Here is a 17,736-nt window from a genome sequence, read left to right as displayed (position 1 = left end):
ATCTTATTTTAAATGTTGAATAATTTTTGTGTATGATGGGTTTGGACAGAACGATGGATCTTTTCGCTGACTTCAGGAACCCAAGACTATGATAACTGAATCTATCTACTGCCAGGTGATAGCTTTCGCCTGTAATGAAAGACCAGAACAACTGGTTTTATTATTATTAAACGATCAAAAACACTGCAGGTGTTCGAATGTAAGAAATGTCCCAAAGATGGTACAGGCCAAATCAAGACATTTTAAGATTTTTTTAGGGACTTGTTATTTTGTAAATTGTGACTTGCCATATGAATCTCATATGTTTTAATACCAAACAATAATTCATGTATAGTTTCAGAGCCGTTGTGTTAAACTACAGCAGTATTAACTCACAGTAGGACTCGAGTTGTTGAGAAAACCGACTTATCAGTCTGGCTCAAACTTTGACCCTTTGGTCCATAATCCCCCCCCCTCCAGAGGACGGACAGAGAGACAGAGACGGACAAACAAAGTACTCTGAGTACTGCTGGATCTGGTTCTGAGGTTCTGCTCAGAGGTCTGGATCATGATGGAACCAACATCAAAACCTGCTGCTGTTCTGCTGCTGTTTCTCCTGCACAGCTGTGTAGCAAACCATGGTAATGAACTCCTTTCCTCTTTAATGTAGGATCAAGGGTATTTGCAATGTGTACAATAACAGTAATATGAATAATCTAGATCAAAATTGTACTTTGATATGAATATGTGTATGTACATGTATGTATATACGTAGCAATTCATCTATAATGCATATTGTGCCATTTGAATATGATAAAATCTTCACTGATATTAGAAAGAAAAAAAAGTAGAAAAATGCATTTTGTGGGACCACAGAATGCATTTTTGTGTAAATCCAATCCCAAAAAGTTTATATTCAAACAGACAAAAATATATTTGATCAAAAAATGGAACTTAGAAAACATGTGAAATGTTTACGCTGAGTAAATGTACTATTTCAAAAACCGTACCTCATGTTGAATTTGATGGCAGCAGCACATCTGAAAGGCCTGTGTTTACCTGTGTATAGCTCTCCTCTCCTTTATCAACTGTATGTAAACATCAGGGATGAGGAGAGCAGCTGATGTGATTTTGAAAGAGGTACTTTGTCCCATTTTTGTCTGATAGAGGGTTCTAGCTGCTCAACAGTCCCAGGTCATCTTGCATTTGATCATTTGTGTGACTACAGAACAGATTTTAAATTAAACTGGAGGCTGAGTGTTGGTGATGCTGGAAGGGTTTAACTGATTTTCCATCTTTGTTGTAGTTTTTCTCAGCAGCCACCTCGCATCACAGGTTTTGGTCCGGAACAGACGAGCCAATCAGATGTTTGAGGAGCTGAAAGCAGGTGACCACACAGCAGCTTTTCTCCTCATTATTACATCCACTATTGTTCGACATCTTGACCATTCATATGATGATGTGTCTACTGAACTGAACAACACTTAAAAGAAACACTCGTAAAATCTCCTTGATTAAAATAAATGTTTGTACAGGGAGCAGGTTCATTTCTCTCCCTTTCGTATCTACTTCAGATTCAATTGTAATCACTTACTTTAGCATGCGCTGCAGGTTTGGAACAATATTAGCTTTGAGTCTTTGTTGACAGGAGGTGGGCAGAGACTGCTAAATGTTAGCATTAATTTTGGAAAGTAAATCAAAAAGAACCAAAAAGAGCCAAACAAAGACAACAAACAACTGTGAAGTGACACAAAATGACCCTAACATGTTTTACAGGTGCTCTCTATGTTTGTGTCTCATGATACTGTCACGATTACAGTGTGTTAATGTGGATTATTTCATATCAGGGAACCTGGAGAGAGAGTGTGTGGAGGAAATCTGTGACCACAATGAAGCCGGAGAGGTGTTCATGCAGCCAGTTGAAGCAGTATGTCTTTACTTCTCTCTGCGTCAGAAGCTTTAACAGTTCTGAGACAGTTCAAAGTCTAACTGCACAACAATCTCTCTTCCTACAGGAAAAATTCTGGAGCAAATACCTGGGTGAGATATACTGCATTTAAACATCATATATATTTGATACTAAGAGATACGTATAGGTATGATTTTTTTTTTTTTTATTACAGGGAAACTATATTTTCCATAACTATATTTTATTATATTAAACAAGAAAAACATTTCTTTCTTCAATTTTCTTGTTTTGTAGAAACAACAGTTCCAAAGTCATTCAGTTAGTGATGTTCGATTCGTGAACGAATCGTTCAATACTCGAGAATCACTTTACTGACTCGTGAATCATGATTCACAAGCGCAACTGACTCACTGACTCATCATTGTTGCTGTTAGCAAACTAATTCCATTAGTAGAAATATATCTAGCTTATAATTAAAATTGTGGGGAAAAAAACAACATCCAGTTTCCTAACAAAAACATTTCTGCTCTGAACTGGAAGAAAAAACCCTGAGTAGAAGCTCACATCAAGACAATAGCTCCTCGGTTCACAGTAGCATCGTTCAGCTAGCATGCTAACAGCACATTTGAGTTACTCACCCCCTCCCTTGCTGTGCTGAATCATAGCATAAGCGAATCACTCAGGACTCACTAACCCCCTCCCTCCTGGCTCACAGCTCAAACGAGTTGAACGAATCACTGACTCACTCACCCCCTCCCTTCCTGTTACGAATCACTCACTGGCCGTTTATCAATGCCCAAGTACGCGAGTACGTACTCGCGTTCTCGGTGAGTATGTACTCGCCGAGAACGCACGGGAGTACGTACCCGCCGAGAACGCGAGCACGGACTCGCGATTTGTACAATTGGAACACCTGCGTACGTGATGATGTCACAGGTCCGGAGTTTTTACTGCCGTCCCCTCTTAATTTAACTGTGAGTAACATGTTATGAAGCTTAACTGTAATCACAGCCAAACCGGTTTACTCAGGAACAAATAAAACACTGAAATAAACCAAACATTAACATTTAGAAGTGATCTAAGTGACTTATATATCATTTTTAACCTCAGTAGTGAAACCTCTATTAATAAAAATAGTGTACATGTACATACGTGTACATACCTTAATAAAAACAACCAGGTGAGATGTTAGAACGCTTTTATTTCTATTCTAGTGGACACTCAATACTATAGACAGCTGCTGGGGTTTCTTTAACCTGAGTAGTGAGAAGTGGGTGGTGGGGGGGGGTTGAAAACGATGTGCCGGGAGTCCGCTGTTGAGTTTTGGACGAAATGCATTCTGGGATATTTAGCTGTCCCAAGTCCACACCGATGCATGCTCGATAAAACGGGCGGATCGAGAACACATCCGGGACTTTTTCGCGTTCTCGGCTTGGTCTCCGACTGATGACGTATCACGAGTACACGAGAACGCAAGTACGCACAAGTACGCATATTGATAAATGCCCACTCACTCACCCCCTCCCTCCTGGCTCACAGCTTCTTCTTCTTCTTGGTTGGCAACCAATGTTAAGGTGCTTTACCGCCCCCTGGCTCACAGCTCAGTGGACATTTAGATGAGAAAAGATATATTTGACACATTTAAGGAAAATACCAATAAAATAAAATAAAAATAAATAAATGTTCCCTTTAGAATTTTTTTTTGCTCTTTTTTGCTCTAAAAAAAATAGTTGTTTTCTTTTACAATCATTCATCTTAGCAGTAGAATTTATATTAAAAGAGAAACAAATTAAGTTTGAGTGAAAATATACATTTTTGCACTCTCTGGTCAACTGACTCAGTGACTCAAATGACTCAAGAAACCCAATTCACTTTGGTGAGTGACTCATTAAAACTCGATTCAGTAAAAAGAAGCGAATTTACCATCACTACATTCAGTGTATCAGAGGAAATTCTTATATTCTTTTTAGACAAAATAAAACAAAACATTCATCCATCGATCCATTTTCTTCAGCTCCTTCGTGTCCCGGTCACGGAGGCAGACCTCCCTCTCTCCGACCACCTCCTCCACTGTCCAGGGAACACCAAGGCAATCGGTCTGCTTCCTCAATGGAAGAAGTGGAATTAAGGAGGTCCTTGAAGTATTCGTTGCACCACCCACAATATCCTTAGCTGAAATCAGCAGCGCTCCAGCCGCACTATACATACTGCAGCTAGCGCACTGCTTCCTCCACCAGAGTCATCAAGGACACTTGTGTCCACCCCTCTAAAACAGAGTTGTTTGTGTTTATCTGGATAGATGGATGGATGGATGGATGAATAGATGGATGGACGGATGGGTGTTTGGATGGATGGACGGGTGGGTGGATGGATGGATGGGTGGGTGGGTGTGTGTTTGAATGGGTGGGTGGTGGGTGGGTGGTTGTTTTAGTCCAGTTTAGCTTTGTTGTGTTTCTGAATAGAACCTAGAATTCATTGAGTGTTTCTATGCTTTCTCCTGGTTTGAATGAATTTGATTTTGTTCAATCTTGTTAAGTTTTTTTTGCTTCTGTTAAACTTTGTGCAGTTGGATGAATGCAAGCAGTGTTTTTTTTTTGTTATTTGTACACCAGAGTTTATTCAGCTGTGAGCTGCACTGCAAACACGAACAAAGTCAAGAACAGCACACAAAGGGAGCAAACAAACATCTCACTGTGTCTGTCTATTTGTTCTGCAGGCTGTAATGGAACTCAGATGTCAAGAACAGCAAAGAACATCTATCTCATCAGAACATGCATAAAAGGTGAATATAAATGCAATATAAAGCAGTTAACTAGCGTGCATTAACACAGAGTGTGTGTCTGTCCTTAGATCAGTGTATTTCTGCTCAGGATAACGGTGTGAACTACACAGGAGACATCAGCATCACGCAGTCGGGCAGAGTGTGTCAACACTGGAGGCACGGCTTTCCACATCCTATCTTTAGGTAACTGAGCAATTCCCCACATAAAAACAAAAATTACAGTTCTGAAACTAACTAAAGAGCTTCTTAAATTAGGTAAGAAATAACCAAAGCAAAGCAGGTCATCACTCATTACCTAGGCAAAAGCAGAAAAACACAAAGGACATTTAATTTAGTCATATTTAAAAGGGCTAGCTCACAAACTAACTGGTAAAACAAAAATGATTAACTGCCCAAGTCATAACTCAGTAATCAATGAAATAAACAAAATGAATGAACTAATGAAGAGCAAACGTCCTGCTAGGACAGATGCCGCAACTTCCTCCCTTGACTCTTACCCTGAGTACCTTCTAAATGACTCAAGTCCTCACCTTATATCTAAAGCTAAACCCTCACTTGTGTCCACAATCTCATTCTTTTCATCACTACCCATAACTCACTGACATAGGAACCATTAAATCTTCAGTTTTGTTTTTACAGTAGATCAGTACAGCATCCACATTAGTGCAGACGTAATGCCAGTCTGACAGTCTTCCCGTTCCATTCTCTCCACACTGGTGAACAACACACTGGGATTCTTCCTCCACTTGGGTAACTAATTCATTCCTTGTTTTCCTGTCTGTCTACAGAGAGTATAATGCTTCAGAGCCAGGCAGCAATTTGAAGGAGAATTTCTGCAGAAACCCTGATAGTCATCCAGAAGGACCCTGGTGTTTTACCAAAGACCCATGTGTCCAGAAAGAAACCTGCAGAGTACCAATATGTGGCAAGTATCTGCTACAGCCACTGAGTAAAGATTATGAATACAATGATGTGGCAGAGGTGTGGTCTCTGGCCCGCTGCAGAGTAGGACTGACGCAGTGAGCTCGTAGGGCAGCACAGAGGTGGGAAGAACAGGTGTACCTCGCAGGTTAATTGACTGTGTGTCTGCTCTTTTTGATAGTGACAGTCAGGCAGGAGAGGAGTGTGTGGCAATGAGCAAGGACTGTCTGCGTCCTGAGCTGATCAAGGCTAAAAACCACAGTTGCATTGCCACAAATAAAATGATTGTTAATCCACCCTTGTTAATCCAACCAAGCTGATAGGGGCTGCGGAGGAAATGTGGGCGGCACGGGGACCTATGGTGGGAATGTCCTATGATGGAGGTGGGCCAGGTGTTCCTCGTCGCCGCGGCTCCAGCACCCACCCCCGGTCCAGGAGGGACGTACTGACGTCAGGTGTCAAGGGGGTATATGCCACAACTTGGTGGACATGGGCTACATGTAGACCTTGGTCCACCAAAGTTTGGTTCTCCCTGGGGCATTGTTGGAAGCAGAGTGGGTGGACATGAAGTGTGTGCATGGTGACATTCACAAGTTATTCTGTAGTGTCGCTGTTGCTAATAATAATAACATGTATGTGGTAGTCCCCATAAGGAAATTACTCCTCTGGATTTAACCCATTCACCCAGTGAAGCAGAGGGCAGCCACCAATGCAGCACCCTTGGAGCAGTGTGTATGGACGGTAACTTGCTCAGAGGTACCTCAGGGTATTCGTTCTGTGAATCCGAACCCCCGACCTTCGGATCATAGGGCAGCATCTCTACCCTACTGAGCTAGCCCTGTCCTGCTAAAGTACAAGGGCAAAACGCATAGAGTAAGGGCGGCAGTTAGCCCTCGCCTGTGCGGGGTCGTCCAACATTGAACCCAGGGGGAAGGGGTCAGCGGGACCTTCTACGGAGGTCCCACCACCTCTGGTGGTGTGGCCCACAGATGATTTTCCTCTGGTGCAGTCTCGGGACGACACCCTACACTCAGCCTATGACAGGGGATTTCTTTAAATCACCCCGTAGTTCTTCAGCTAAGACCCCTGAGTTAGAAAACACAAACACTGCAGCTTCTTTCACTAGCGAGGGCAGCCATGAACGCACGACCTGCGTCTCATCATTGCCTGCGTGCTTTATTTATACAAGTCTGTGTCTGTATGTGTGTGTGTGTACAAAGATAACAACGTCACTCAGAGCAGCGGGTTTTTCCCTTTTCTACATCTGTATGTTCTCATAAAAGAGCTGAGGTTTCTCTTCTCTACATCTAAATGTTCTCTGAAAACAGGAAGCGGTTAGTAGCTGAATAAATTCATTTTCAAGTTACTAGGTGAAAAGTCACGTAGACATGTGCTTAATGATAAATGAAGGAATACATTTCATGGAGCTGATCACATATATACAATTTTCTTCTGACATTCCGCCCTGTTTATCAGAGAAATTAAATGTACAATTAATCAGTGAGTAACTACTTGTCTTTCACATTTTCAGTTACTACATCATTAGTTGCACTTCATCTTCATGAAACAAATAGGAAAAAAGTCTTCATGATCTTCATCGGTTTTGGTACATCTGCATACAAACTTATCATCCGTGAAATTACAGCTTTAAACAAGGAATAACATAAGAAAAGAAAAGCAAAATAAAACCAGAAAAACTCCAACGCTGATCAACAGTCTCTTTAGCATCTGAAGCCATGTTTAAAGAATGTACATTATCTGGTATATAGGTGCAGCATGTGGTGTTGAATATGACGCACAATCCTCCTTTTCTCAGCCAGGATCATGTCCAGTGCTACACGATGTTGCATTACAGCAATTCTGAGAGCGTCTATTTCTTGGTTTTGTCCCTCGTTGACCTTGCAGGATGCTTTGAGAAACAAGCCGAATCTATAGTCCAGTATCTCACTTCTGAGAGCATGTTTTCCAACTCCTGCCTACAGGAAGAGTAAGTTGAGTACCTTTTGTCCAGTTGTCTAGAATTTGAATTCTTCAGGTACGTCGGTTCCCCAGATTGAGTCATGTGGTCTGACTGTTGAAGTTGAGCGTTTCTTCCTGGATGAGGATGATGATGATGGTGTTGTTGTGCACTTTACAAAAGTCATTCTGAAGGTGTGGTCGGAGATCAGAATTAGTGCACTTGTTCCAGGGTGTTTCCCATACATGGTTGTGTTAATGCTCGGCACATGCAGCAGACATAACAGTCTTTCTCTGTGATCCTGTTAAACACGTATCTGTATCAGGCATTTTCATCCAAGGATGGATGTAGTCTCGTGTCATGTCCATTAGGTGGAAGTTGTCATACGTCCATCTTCTCTGTCTGCCTCGTGGCTCAGCTGCTGTTGGCATCAGCTGGGGTCCTGTAAGGGTGAGCTTTGTAGTCAAGGTAACCAGGAGGGTTCCCCTTCCCATTGTTGCACATAGGTCCATCACACCTGCACCTGGCTGCCCTAAAGTTGATCGGATGGAGATTAGAGTGCGGGCTTACCCAACGGGGGCCCAATCAGCACTGCCCCTCCTCACCTTTGAAGCAACCAAGCGTAGGTGAGGCTTTCCTAATGTGCTTCCTCCTTGGTGTCGGGGCTTCCCGGGACCTCAACCTTTTTGCAGTGGCTCTGATGTATCCAGGAGGGTCTCTCTGCAATTTTACAGGCTGTGGGTGTTGTCAATAACACTTGGTATGGGCCCTGCCAGCGAGGCAAGCTCCTGGTTTCAACCTGTAAGAGACTGGAGAAGATTCGTACGGCAGTTTATTGTTCAAAACAATATCCTTGTTTTCTAGTAGTTTTGCCATCCATTCTGCCAGAGTTGTTTCTCTGACAGATTTGTCTAAAGGTTCACTTTTTGCAGCTGAGATTGCATCTGCTTTTTACACTGGATAAATCTCTGGCCATTTTGAGAATACGTCTATAATTACTAGAGCGTATTTTGAGCCTTGACTTTCACTCAATTCAATAAAGTCCATGTGAATGGTGTTTTTGACAGATCATGCATGTCCTCACAAATTCCTTTGCTGAAGTTTCAAAATTTAGAGTATAAAAGTGTGTGTTTATGACTTGGACCATCCCTCCCGTTGAAACATGGGTCACTCCATGGGTCACCAATGCTGCTGTTCTGTGTAGGGACCTGGGGAGTATTGGTTTACCTTCACAAGTCTTGGACAGTTTCGGTCGTTGTGTCCTTGGGCAAGACACTTCACCCGTTGCCTACTGGTGGTGGTCAGAGGGCCCGGTGGCGCCAGTGTTCGGCAGCCTCGCCTCTGTCAGTGCGCCCCAGGGTGGCTGTGGCTACTATGTAGCTTGCCATCACCAGTGTGTGAATGTGTGTGTGAATGGGTGGATGTCTGGATATGTAAAGCGCTTTGGGGTCCTTAGGGACTAGTAAAGCGCTATATAAATACAGGCCATTTACCATTTTACCATTTACAAGTCATTAGATCATTTTCTAGTTGTGCTCCACACTTTAACCATTTCTTCTGTTCTGTGGTTGATGCTGCTTTTGTTCATCTTTAAGTACATCAAGTGGTATTTGCATAGAGGATGCAGACATGAATGTGTCTACAGTTTGCTGTGCGGCTAACTTAGCTGCTTGATCTGCAAAGTTATTGCCTTCAGTTATTTCTGATTTATCTTTCTGATGTGCAGCACATTTACACAATGCTAACTGTTTTGGCAATGTTATCACTTCTAACAGTGTTTTCAGAAGATTTCCATGTTGTACTGGGTGTCCAGTAGATGTAATCATTCCCCTGTTCTGCCAAATTTTTGCAAAGTGGTGCACTGCTGAAAAAACATGCTGACTGTCAGTATATATATTTATGTCTTGGCCTGCGTGCAATTCACATGCACGTATGACTGCTGTGAGTTCTGCACGCTGTGCAGAGTGTGAGGATGTTAGCGGTTTCGCTTCTATGACTCTTTCTGCTGTAGTTACTGCATAACCTACACAGTTTCGTCCTAGGCTATTTTTAGACGCTGAGCCGTCTACAAAAATGTCAGTGAAACCAGCTTATGGTGTGCTGTAAATGTCAACACGCGGCTTTGTCTCCTCATCTAGTTTTTGCATACAGCAGTGTGGATGACCTTCTTTGGGTGAGGCCAAAAGTGTGCTCGGGTTCAACTGACCACACTTCTCGATTCTAATGTGTGATTGTGACAATAAGATTCCAACATACGACAGTTGTCTTGCATGTGTGAGGTAGGACAAATTGGCTTGGAGTAAAATTGAAGTCACTGCGTGGGGTACTTTGATGATCAAAGTGTGCCTTAAAACAATGTCGGCTGACTTTTTTACTGCCTCTGTTGCGGCTGCACAGGCTTGCACACACGTAGGCAGGCCTGACGCAACAGTCTAATTTGTAACAGAGTAGAATGCAAGCGGGCGTTTATTTTGTCTCCAAATGCCCGTATTAAAACTGCTTTAATGTAACCTGCTCCTCCATCCACATGTAAGTAGAAAGGCTATTTTCAAGTTACTGAATGCTTCTTCTGCTTTTTTCTTTGTAGATGAAACACTACATTTTTACTTAAGGCATTTTAGGCAATTTCTATTTTTTCAAAGAATTCATACATGTCACACATCTTACATATGTCAAACTTTTAAGTTAGGATTAAAACTTTGCATTGCTTACAGCTCATAGCTCACGGCTCTAAAACTAGGCATTAGTAAATCATATGCCTAATCATTATATGTCACTGTGATCCACAAGTATGATCTAAAAGACAAATAAAAAAAAAATGTGTAACTTGCTCATAAGGTTGGTAGTGTCCACATATTTAATTCAGCTTCTCAATCCTGTGGCTTTAGCTGTTGTATACAGGATTTGGCTTATTAGTTGTTAGTATAGGAGTGCTCTATATCTCAACAATGTCTCATCTAGGATGACAGGTTTTCAATCAGGTCAAGTGCCTCTATGCACCTGATTAGATTAGGTATTTTCCTTATTTTCTTCATCTCATATATCATTGTACTGAGTTTGAGCAAACCTTAAGCTTGAATCAGACTACTTTTAACAATTATCCACCTCACATCATAACTGACTGAGGTGCCTCTTCTTATTAATAGTATGTCATTATTAATGTTATTATTGTTTTGTTTTTCCTTTTTTTTTATAACAGCAATAGTATATTACAGTATTTTATTAGTATATTACAATATACTACTATACTACTAATATACAATAGTTTATTATTTTATATTTTATTATGTATCCATCAGGGGCTGGGGGTGATCTGCAGTTTCACCCCCTCCCAAGCTGGAGACATTTACCTTTTCACACACTTTCCTTGGCTGAACAATGACACAGCCTTAATATACCTTATGCATCTCTCTATTTTATTTAATATGTTTTTGTGTGAATTATCTGCTTTCATTCATTCTATTCATTCTGGGCATGGTTGCCCTTCCCAACTATGTTTCATTGTTAATACCAGTTTACAGGTTGTTATCCTTCCTATTATTAGTTTGAATACAGTATAGATAAGCTCTAATTTAATTTAACCTTTTGTTTATTCCACTTTATTCCTCTTGTATTTACATGTATTCAGTTGGGTCTGTATCCAGCCCTTTTTAAACTTTGATCTCTAATCTTTTACTTGATAAGGGATTATTATGTCCCTCCTGATATGAGTGAATGTATAGTGGGACATTTTGTTTTTTTAGGATTTCTCCATCTACAAGCACTGATTTGTCCGGCGCCTGGACATTTCTTTTCTAGCCACTGCTCGTCAGCAGTGAGTTTGGTGGGCTGATTTCCCATTATCACAGAACTGCAGAGCCTTCTCTGGTACTAGACTCGGGGGTGGTAGCTGACACGCCCTTCCCTCTGCACTATTCGGAGCAGTGTCAGTTTTATGAGGCGAAACTCAACCTTTCCCCTTTATCACCAGTACTTGGGCTTTTGCAGGATACACAAAGAAAACAATAAAAAACAATGGAAGTAGTTCAGCAGCTTATAGTGCTGTAAAATCATCTTACTTCCAAAAACATACACAAAACACATATACATACACACAGATAGACATTTGCGCGCTAATTTGTCACGAAGTATTTCCGGCTACTTCTGAAACCAGTCTAAATATAATTTATTACGAAGTAATTGCGGCTACCTCTAAACCCAGCCTAAATTTAGTTCCTTCCGGCGAACTCAAACCTATTTCATGTGTTTATTTCTTTTAACCCTTGCGGCGGGTTAGACCCCTTTAGACCCTTGCGGCGGGTTAGACCTACTTAGACCCTTGCGGCGGGTTAGACCTAAACAGTGTTTTCTCACCCTCAGTCGTCTTTTGCTGGTTGTTCAGATCATCTGGCTGTATCCCAGCGTCTTGGACCAGAACTATTACACCGGCCTGGACCTGAATTTTTCTTACGTCCCAGGTCTTTCACCTCTACCTGGAGAGGGCTGTCGACAGACTTCGGTGCTGGCTTCCCACGACGTCAGGATACAGCAGTCAGACCTTACATTGGAGTCACAGAAACGTGTCTGTTGTTTCCATCGCTAAGCTCGAAGGACCAATTTAAATGACAGGGGATTTCTTTAAATCACCCCGTAGTTCTTCAGCTAAGATCCCTGAGTTAGAAAACACAAACACTGCAGCTTCTTTCACTCGCGAGGGCAGCCATGAACGCACGACCTGCGTCTCATCATTGCCTGCGTGCTTTATTTATACAAGTCTGTGTCTGTGTGTGTGTGTGTGTACAAAGATAACAACGTCACTCAGAGCAGCGGGTTTTTCCCTTTTCTACATCTGTATGTTCTCGTAAAAGAGCTGAGGTTTCTCTTCTCTACATCTAAATGTTCTCTGAAAACAGGAAGCGGTTAGTAGCTGAATAAATTCATTTTCAAGTTAGTGAAAAGTCACGTAGACATGTGCTTAATGATAAATGGAGGAATACATTTCATGGAGCTGATCACATATATACAATTTTCTTCTGACAGCCTACAACCAAGTGATGGATATTGTTGGTCACCTGGTCAACCCTGAAGCCACGCGGGCTTACCTGCATTTATCGGCTTTATCGAGTGAGTGGCAATGCTCGCACAAATGAGACACCCAGTTGTTGGTGCCACACCACGGCAGGGCACATGGGATGTGAAAAAACTGTGGAGCATATAATGGCTGGCATCTTGGCCAATGTGCGCTGATGGTGTGCATCATGCCCAGAGTGCCAGCTGGTTATTCCAAAAGCACCTTTGCGTCTATTACCCTTAATGCAGGTCCCGTTTGAACGTATTGGTATAGACCTCATCAGGCCATTTTACCGGAGTGCATGCGGCTATCACTTCGTATTAGTCCTGGTGGATTATTCGACGTGATACCCGGAAGCGGTGCTGCTGTGCACCATCTCCGTGAGGAGCGTGGCACAAGCACTGTTTCAGGTCATCTCCCTAGTCGGTATTCCTAACGAAATACTGACTGACCAGGGCACACTGGTCATGTCTCGCACACTAAAGGAACTATACGGATTCCCCAAAAGTTGACTCTGTTCATCTGGATGTAGCGTTTTCTGTGGAAGAAGTGTTTCTTCACTCATCCAAGTGACTGCTTCAGTCTCAGCTGAAGAAACTACACGGATTATTGGGCATTAAATCTATTCGGACTAGCATCTACCACCCTGGGGCGATCGTGGCTCAAGAGTTGGCAGTTCATCTTGTAATTGGAAGGTTGCCAGTTCGAGCCCCGGCTCCGACAGTTTCGGTCGTTGTGTCCTTGGGCAAGACCATTGACTGTAGAAAACATGAACGACGCGACTCCGCCTCCTACCATTGTGCAAAAATGAAGCCAAAATACCCCACTTGTGGAGGCTGCCATCTTGCAAAGTTGGAGCCAGAGTCTGCGCAGTAGTGACTTGAGGTGGAGCGACTGTGTAACGCTCCCGCCCACACACCCGCTGGACGTGACCGCAAACACGCCCCCCTACACTTTTTACGTAGCCCGGCTGCTCGAGTTTTTTGCTGGTTTACCGCGGCTGACGACTCCTTTAATTAAGGTAAATACAACCATGTCACTGTTATGAAAAAAGACACACAGCTTATCATCTTATAGTTCTAAAATCACTCTGTTGTTAATTCGTTAGTTAGATTAGCCGCTAGCATATGCACTGTGTTGGAGGCTTGTTGCTAGCTAGTTAGCAATGCTACACACCTAATACTCTTAATAGTCTGTGTTATTGAAGGATTCAGCACTTCTTATGTTTGTTATCCATTTTTAGACAGCGATGAGATCAGCTGCACACTCTACAGAGGCCCAGAGTTACTGTTAATATCAAAAATATAATGCTGTCCTTTGAGATTTTAACATAAGACTGTGAGTGTAATGGATCTAAAACTGTTTAAATCTTCAGAGCCCTCTACATCCTGGTAACATGGAAACATCAGCAGAACGTTTCAGTAGTGTAGTCTAATTTGTTCTTTTCATTTAATAATAGAGTCCATATTTTATCAACAGCTACATTCACCCTGGGGAGAAACTAGTGAGGGAGACCATCAGGACCAAGCTGGGTTTCCTGGGTCCAGAGGTTTGGAGAAACTTCTTCCCTTTCTTCATCATAGCTGTCCTGTGCCAGAAGTTCTGTTGACCGACTGAAAGAGGCATCATTTAAGAAACACCAGGAAGACTGAAGCCCGTCGCATTGATCAAACAGGATTCATGATCTTCACCAGCAGCTCCCTCACAGGGAAACCTTCAGCACTCCTCCGTAGGCCCGCCCCAGGAGATGGATAAACCCAGCATTTCATGAACACTGTGATGGAGACCTTTGGTTTGTGTAATGTTATAAATACTCGGATACTCCCCAGAGGCTCCGGACTTTTACATAAAGATATTATATTCAGTCCTGTAGAAAGTTATATATTTAAAAATATATGATCCTCTCTAGTTACTCTGGTATGAACAACTCTGAATCACTTTATGGTAAATAACACACTATGTGCAAAAAACTGTGAAAGAATTCCAGATGACAAGTTTGTAGTTCAACATACAAGTGACGACCTTTGACCTTCATCAGGTTTTATTTAATTGTGAGAAAATCTCATATGCTCTTCATGCAGCTGAGTACATCAAGTGTTTAAAACAGAAGCTGTGCAGGTCTGAGATCAGCAGCTTTGTGAAACACCAAACTGAGGTCCTGTTAATGCCGATATATAGTGACACTGTTACATGAGTGATTAATCCTTTTGTTTTTTTGTCTTTAACTTTATCAATAAAGCTGCACCTTTCACTACAGCACGTGTGGTACTTTAACCTTCGCACTGTTTTCATCAGTTCATTTTGCAGTTAACATGTGAACATGTTGGATGATCTGTCTGCTGTCACTGGGTGGTGCTGAGGTCTGAATCTGAGGGCAGCTCCTGTAATCACAAAGAGAACAGAACCATCAAACTCAGATATAAATTTTATCCCTCAAAATTGAAATAAAGCTGATTCTTCTGTCCTCACACACTCAGGAACTGAAGTTCTTCTCTTACATTTTTTTCCATATTACAGTACACTACAGTACTTTAATCCATAGTTCCTGATTAATGAGGAGTTACTGAAGTACAAGCTTTTAAAAAAATGTTACTGTCTTTACAGATGTGGCAAGAGACTGAAAACATGCTGTTGTTTGCACATATTTGATATTCAGCTCTGCACAGGAGCCACAGCCTGTTGCTTTTACAGTATAATACTTGTAATAAAAGTACAGTAACAGTAATTAGTGACTGAGTAGCCCGGGGCGTTTCTCTTGATTTCTTTAGTAAATTCATTCACCTGCACAGATTAGCTAAACGAACCCTGACAGCCGAGTGCTCATTTTAGCTAGCTAGGTCTCAGGAGCTAGCTAAGGACAGTAGTTACGGATTAGCTTACAAACACGTTTAACTTACCGAAAAAGTGCAGCGGGGCCTCGGGTCCTTCTGTCGGGTAGTCCAGTATACTGAAGAACACCTCAGGCTTTCAGGTTAAAACAGTTGGTCGTGTTTTCGTAACGTAAACGCTGGTCCTCCTCTCAGAACCTACGCTCTATCTGCTATTCCCGAACAGAGATACGCAAGTTTCTCCGTGACTGCAGCTGTCAGTCAAAGCTGCTATGATGACGTTTCACCCCAATTTAACATCACCGCGGTAGGAATTAGAATCAAACTTATGGGAAAGGAGACCCCTTGGACATCAATCAGCATGATGAGAACCCAGATAGCAAGACGACATTGAATCTATGTTGATTTTTCATCCGAACCGTCGTATATGGTCGGGGTTGAAATGCCAATGTTGTAACAACATTGAAATACTGTGGTAAACCGACGGTCTTACTATAGAGACGTTGTAACGATGTTGATTCCCCGTTGTTTTTTTGTCATTGATATTTGATCTATTTGTAGTCGACCAGGTGACAACAACAACGTCGAGAAAACGTCTATTTATAGTTGACGATCATTCGGCTCCGGTCACCATCAAAAACCATCGATTTGTAGTTGAGCATTAAATTGCACTGCAACTGATCGGGTATAAAGTACCAGAGAAAGTAGATTTATTGTTCATTTGTTATCAATGACTTGGTCTAGTTCACCAGCTTTAAAAAAATCATGTCTACGTGCAATTTATGTATAGTTGACCGGGAAATTAAAGCAGCGATCACTTGGACTATTCCGCAGCACCCCTCTCACATTGGTACATCCCCCCAGGTATTCATTGTCTTCTACAGTAGAGCGGGACATTTGATTTACTCTCAGCGGAATTGACCAGAGAAGGCATCAGTTCATGCACTGCACTGGCCTGCACCACGATTAGTATAAGGTAAGAATGAATGATTTTTTTTTCCTACTCGTTATTTCCATGTTTGCATTTGAATAACAGTAAAAAAAACTCGTTAATGTTGTACATTAACAAGTTTTTTACTGTTATTTACGAGCCCGAAATTGTGTCTACTTCTTACAATCCGGCAACAAATAAACTGCACTGCGAACAAAGTATATCAACAAAGAAAACATTTTCGTTTCATAATTTCTTCGTTATATTCCCTTACAAAGCTAGCTTTAACGCTTCGAGTTTTCCTTTGTTCTTGCCGTGGCCTCGGCGCTTGACCCAGACTTTCGCTCTGTAGTTGCTTAGTACTACAAAAAATTCTAAATCTGTGATATATGATTGATAAACGTAAAGTTAACTGTATAAACGTGTTCAATGACTTTGTTACTTTTGATGATTGGAGAGCACTCGTTTCAATTCGCACACGAAAACTTTAGACTCAGTTTGAATGCCCACGTGACTGTACGTTGCACGCTGACCTAACTTTACGTTGCACGCGTACATGACTTTCCGTTTGTGCCTTGAATAATGAATAAGGCTACGTCCACACGTACCAGCGTATTTTTGAAAACGCTGATTTTTCTATGCGTTTGCACCTTTTGTCCACACGTAATTTATGTCTGGCCGTACATTGTGTTTGTATTTCCAGGCACATTTCACGAAGCAGAACGCAGTCTTCAGAGATATCCACGTGAACGCTGTGATACGTCTGACCTTCAGTCCGAAGAAGAAACCCAGACCAGTCTTAAAAGCAAGCACAAGTAAAACCCTTTTATTCACAAACATATCTTTGATTGTTAAGAATTTATGATCTTGTCTTTTATACATATCTGTGGTGCTTGCATACTGCAATATCACCACATAATATAGTCCAAAAAGTGGAAGTTTGTAAACTTTTTAAAAATGCAAAGTCGTGTACACTTGTGCACTTCAAAAATTCATTGTATACTGTACCTTCTTGCACGTCTCTGTTTCCTGTGTGTGTTGTTAGAAATCAAACTAACTTTAGGAAACAATATGCCAAAAGCATATTTACAATTACTTAAGACCATTTTTAATTTCTTTTCTTTAGACCAAATCCCCTGTACACATATACGGACTCAGAGGATGAGCAACCTACAAAAAAACGGTTTCCCCAGGCCCCTTGAGTGAAAATACCAGGTAATAAAATACTGTCTAGTGTCTGTGTACATATCTGTCTGACACAAGGAAACTTTTTTTGACAAGTTGTCTGTATTCTTAAATACTTAAAAAATTATCTTTTTCTAAACAGCCCTCATCACTCCAGTCTGCCCCCCAGCCCACTGATAGCAACCATCATAATG

The 17,736-nt window shown here is 41.7% G+C and overlaps 1 protein-coding gene across 1 annotated transcript in view; it reads left to right on the top strand.

The window, feature by feature from the left end:
* Window positions 1-462: 462 nt before the first annotated feature.
* f2 (coagulation factor II (thrombin)) overlaps window positions 463-17,736 on the top strand; it is a 37,138-nt gene continuing 19,864 nt past the window's right edge. The window contains exons 1-7 of the mRNA XM_019365363.2: window positions 463-620; window positions 1,286-1,366; window positions 1,827-1,906; window positions 1,995-2,019; window positions 4,605-4,670; window positions 4,739-4,853; window positions 5,459-5,595. Coding sequence (XP_019220908.1) covers window positions 548-620; window positions 1,286-1,366; window positions 1,827-1,906; window positions 1,995-2,019; window positions 4,605-4,670; window positions 4,739-4,853; window positions 5,459-5,595 — 577 coding nt within the window. The 5' untranslated portion in view covers window positions 463-547. The remainder of the gene's footprint in view (window positions 621-1,285; window positions 1,367-1,826; window positions 1,907-1,994; window positions 2,020-4,604; window positions 4,671-4,738; window positions 4,854-5,458; window positions 5,596-17,736) is intronic.

Source organism: Oreochromis niloticus, linkage group LG23 (genome assembly GCF_001858045.2).
Source record: "Oreochromis niloticus isolate F11D_XX linkage group LG23, O_niloticus_UMD_NMBU, whole genome shotgun sequence".
Taxonomy (NCBI): Eukaryota; Metazoa; Chordata; class Actinopteri; order Cichliformes; family Cichlidae; genus Oreochromis; species Oreochromis niloticus.
Note: the sequence above shows the minus strand (reverse complement) of the source record. Positions and strands in the feature narration are given on the sequence as shown.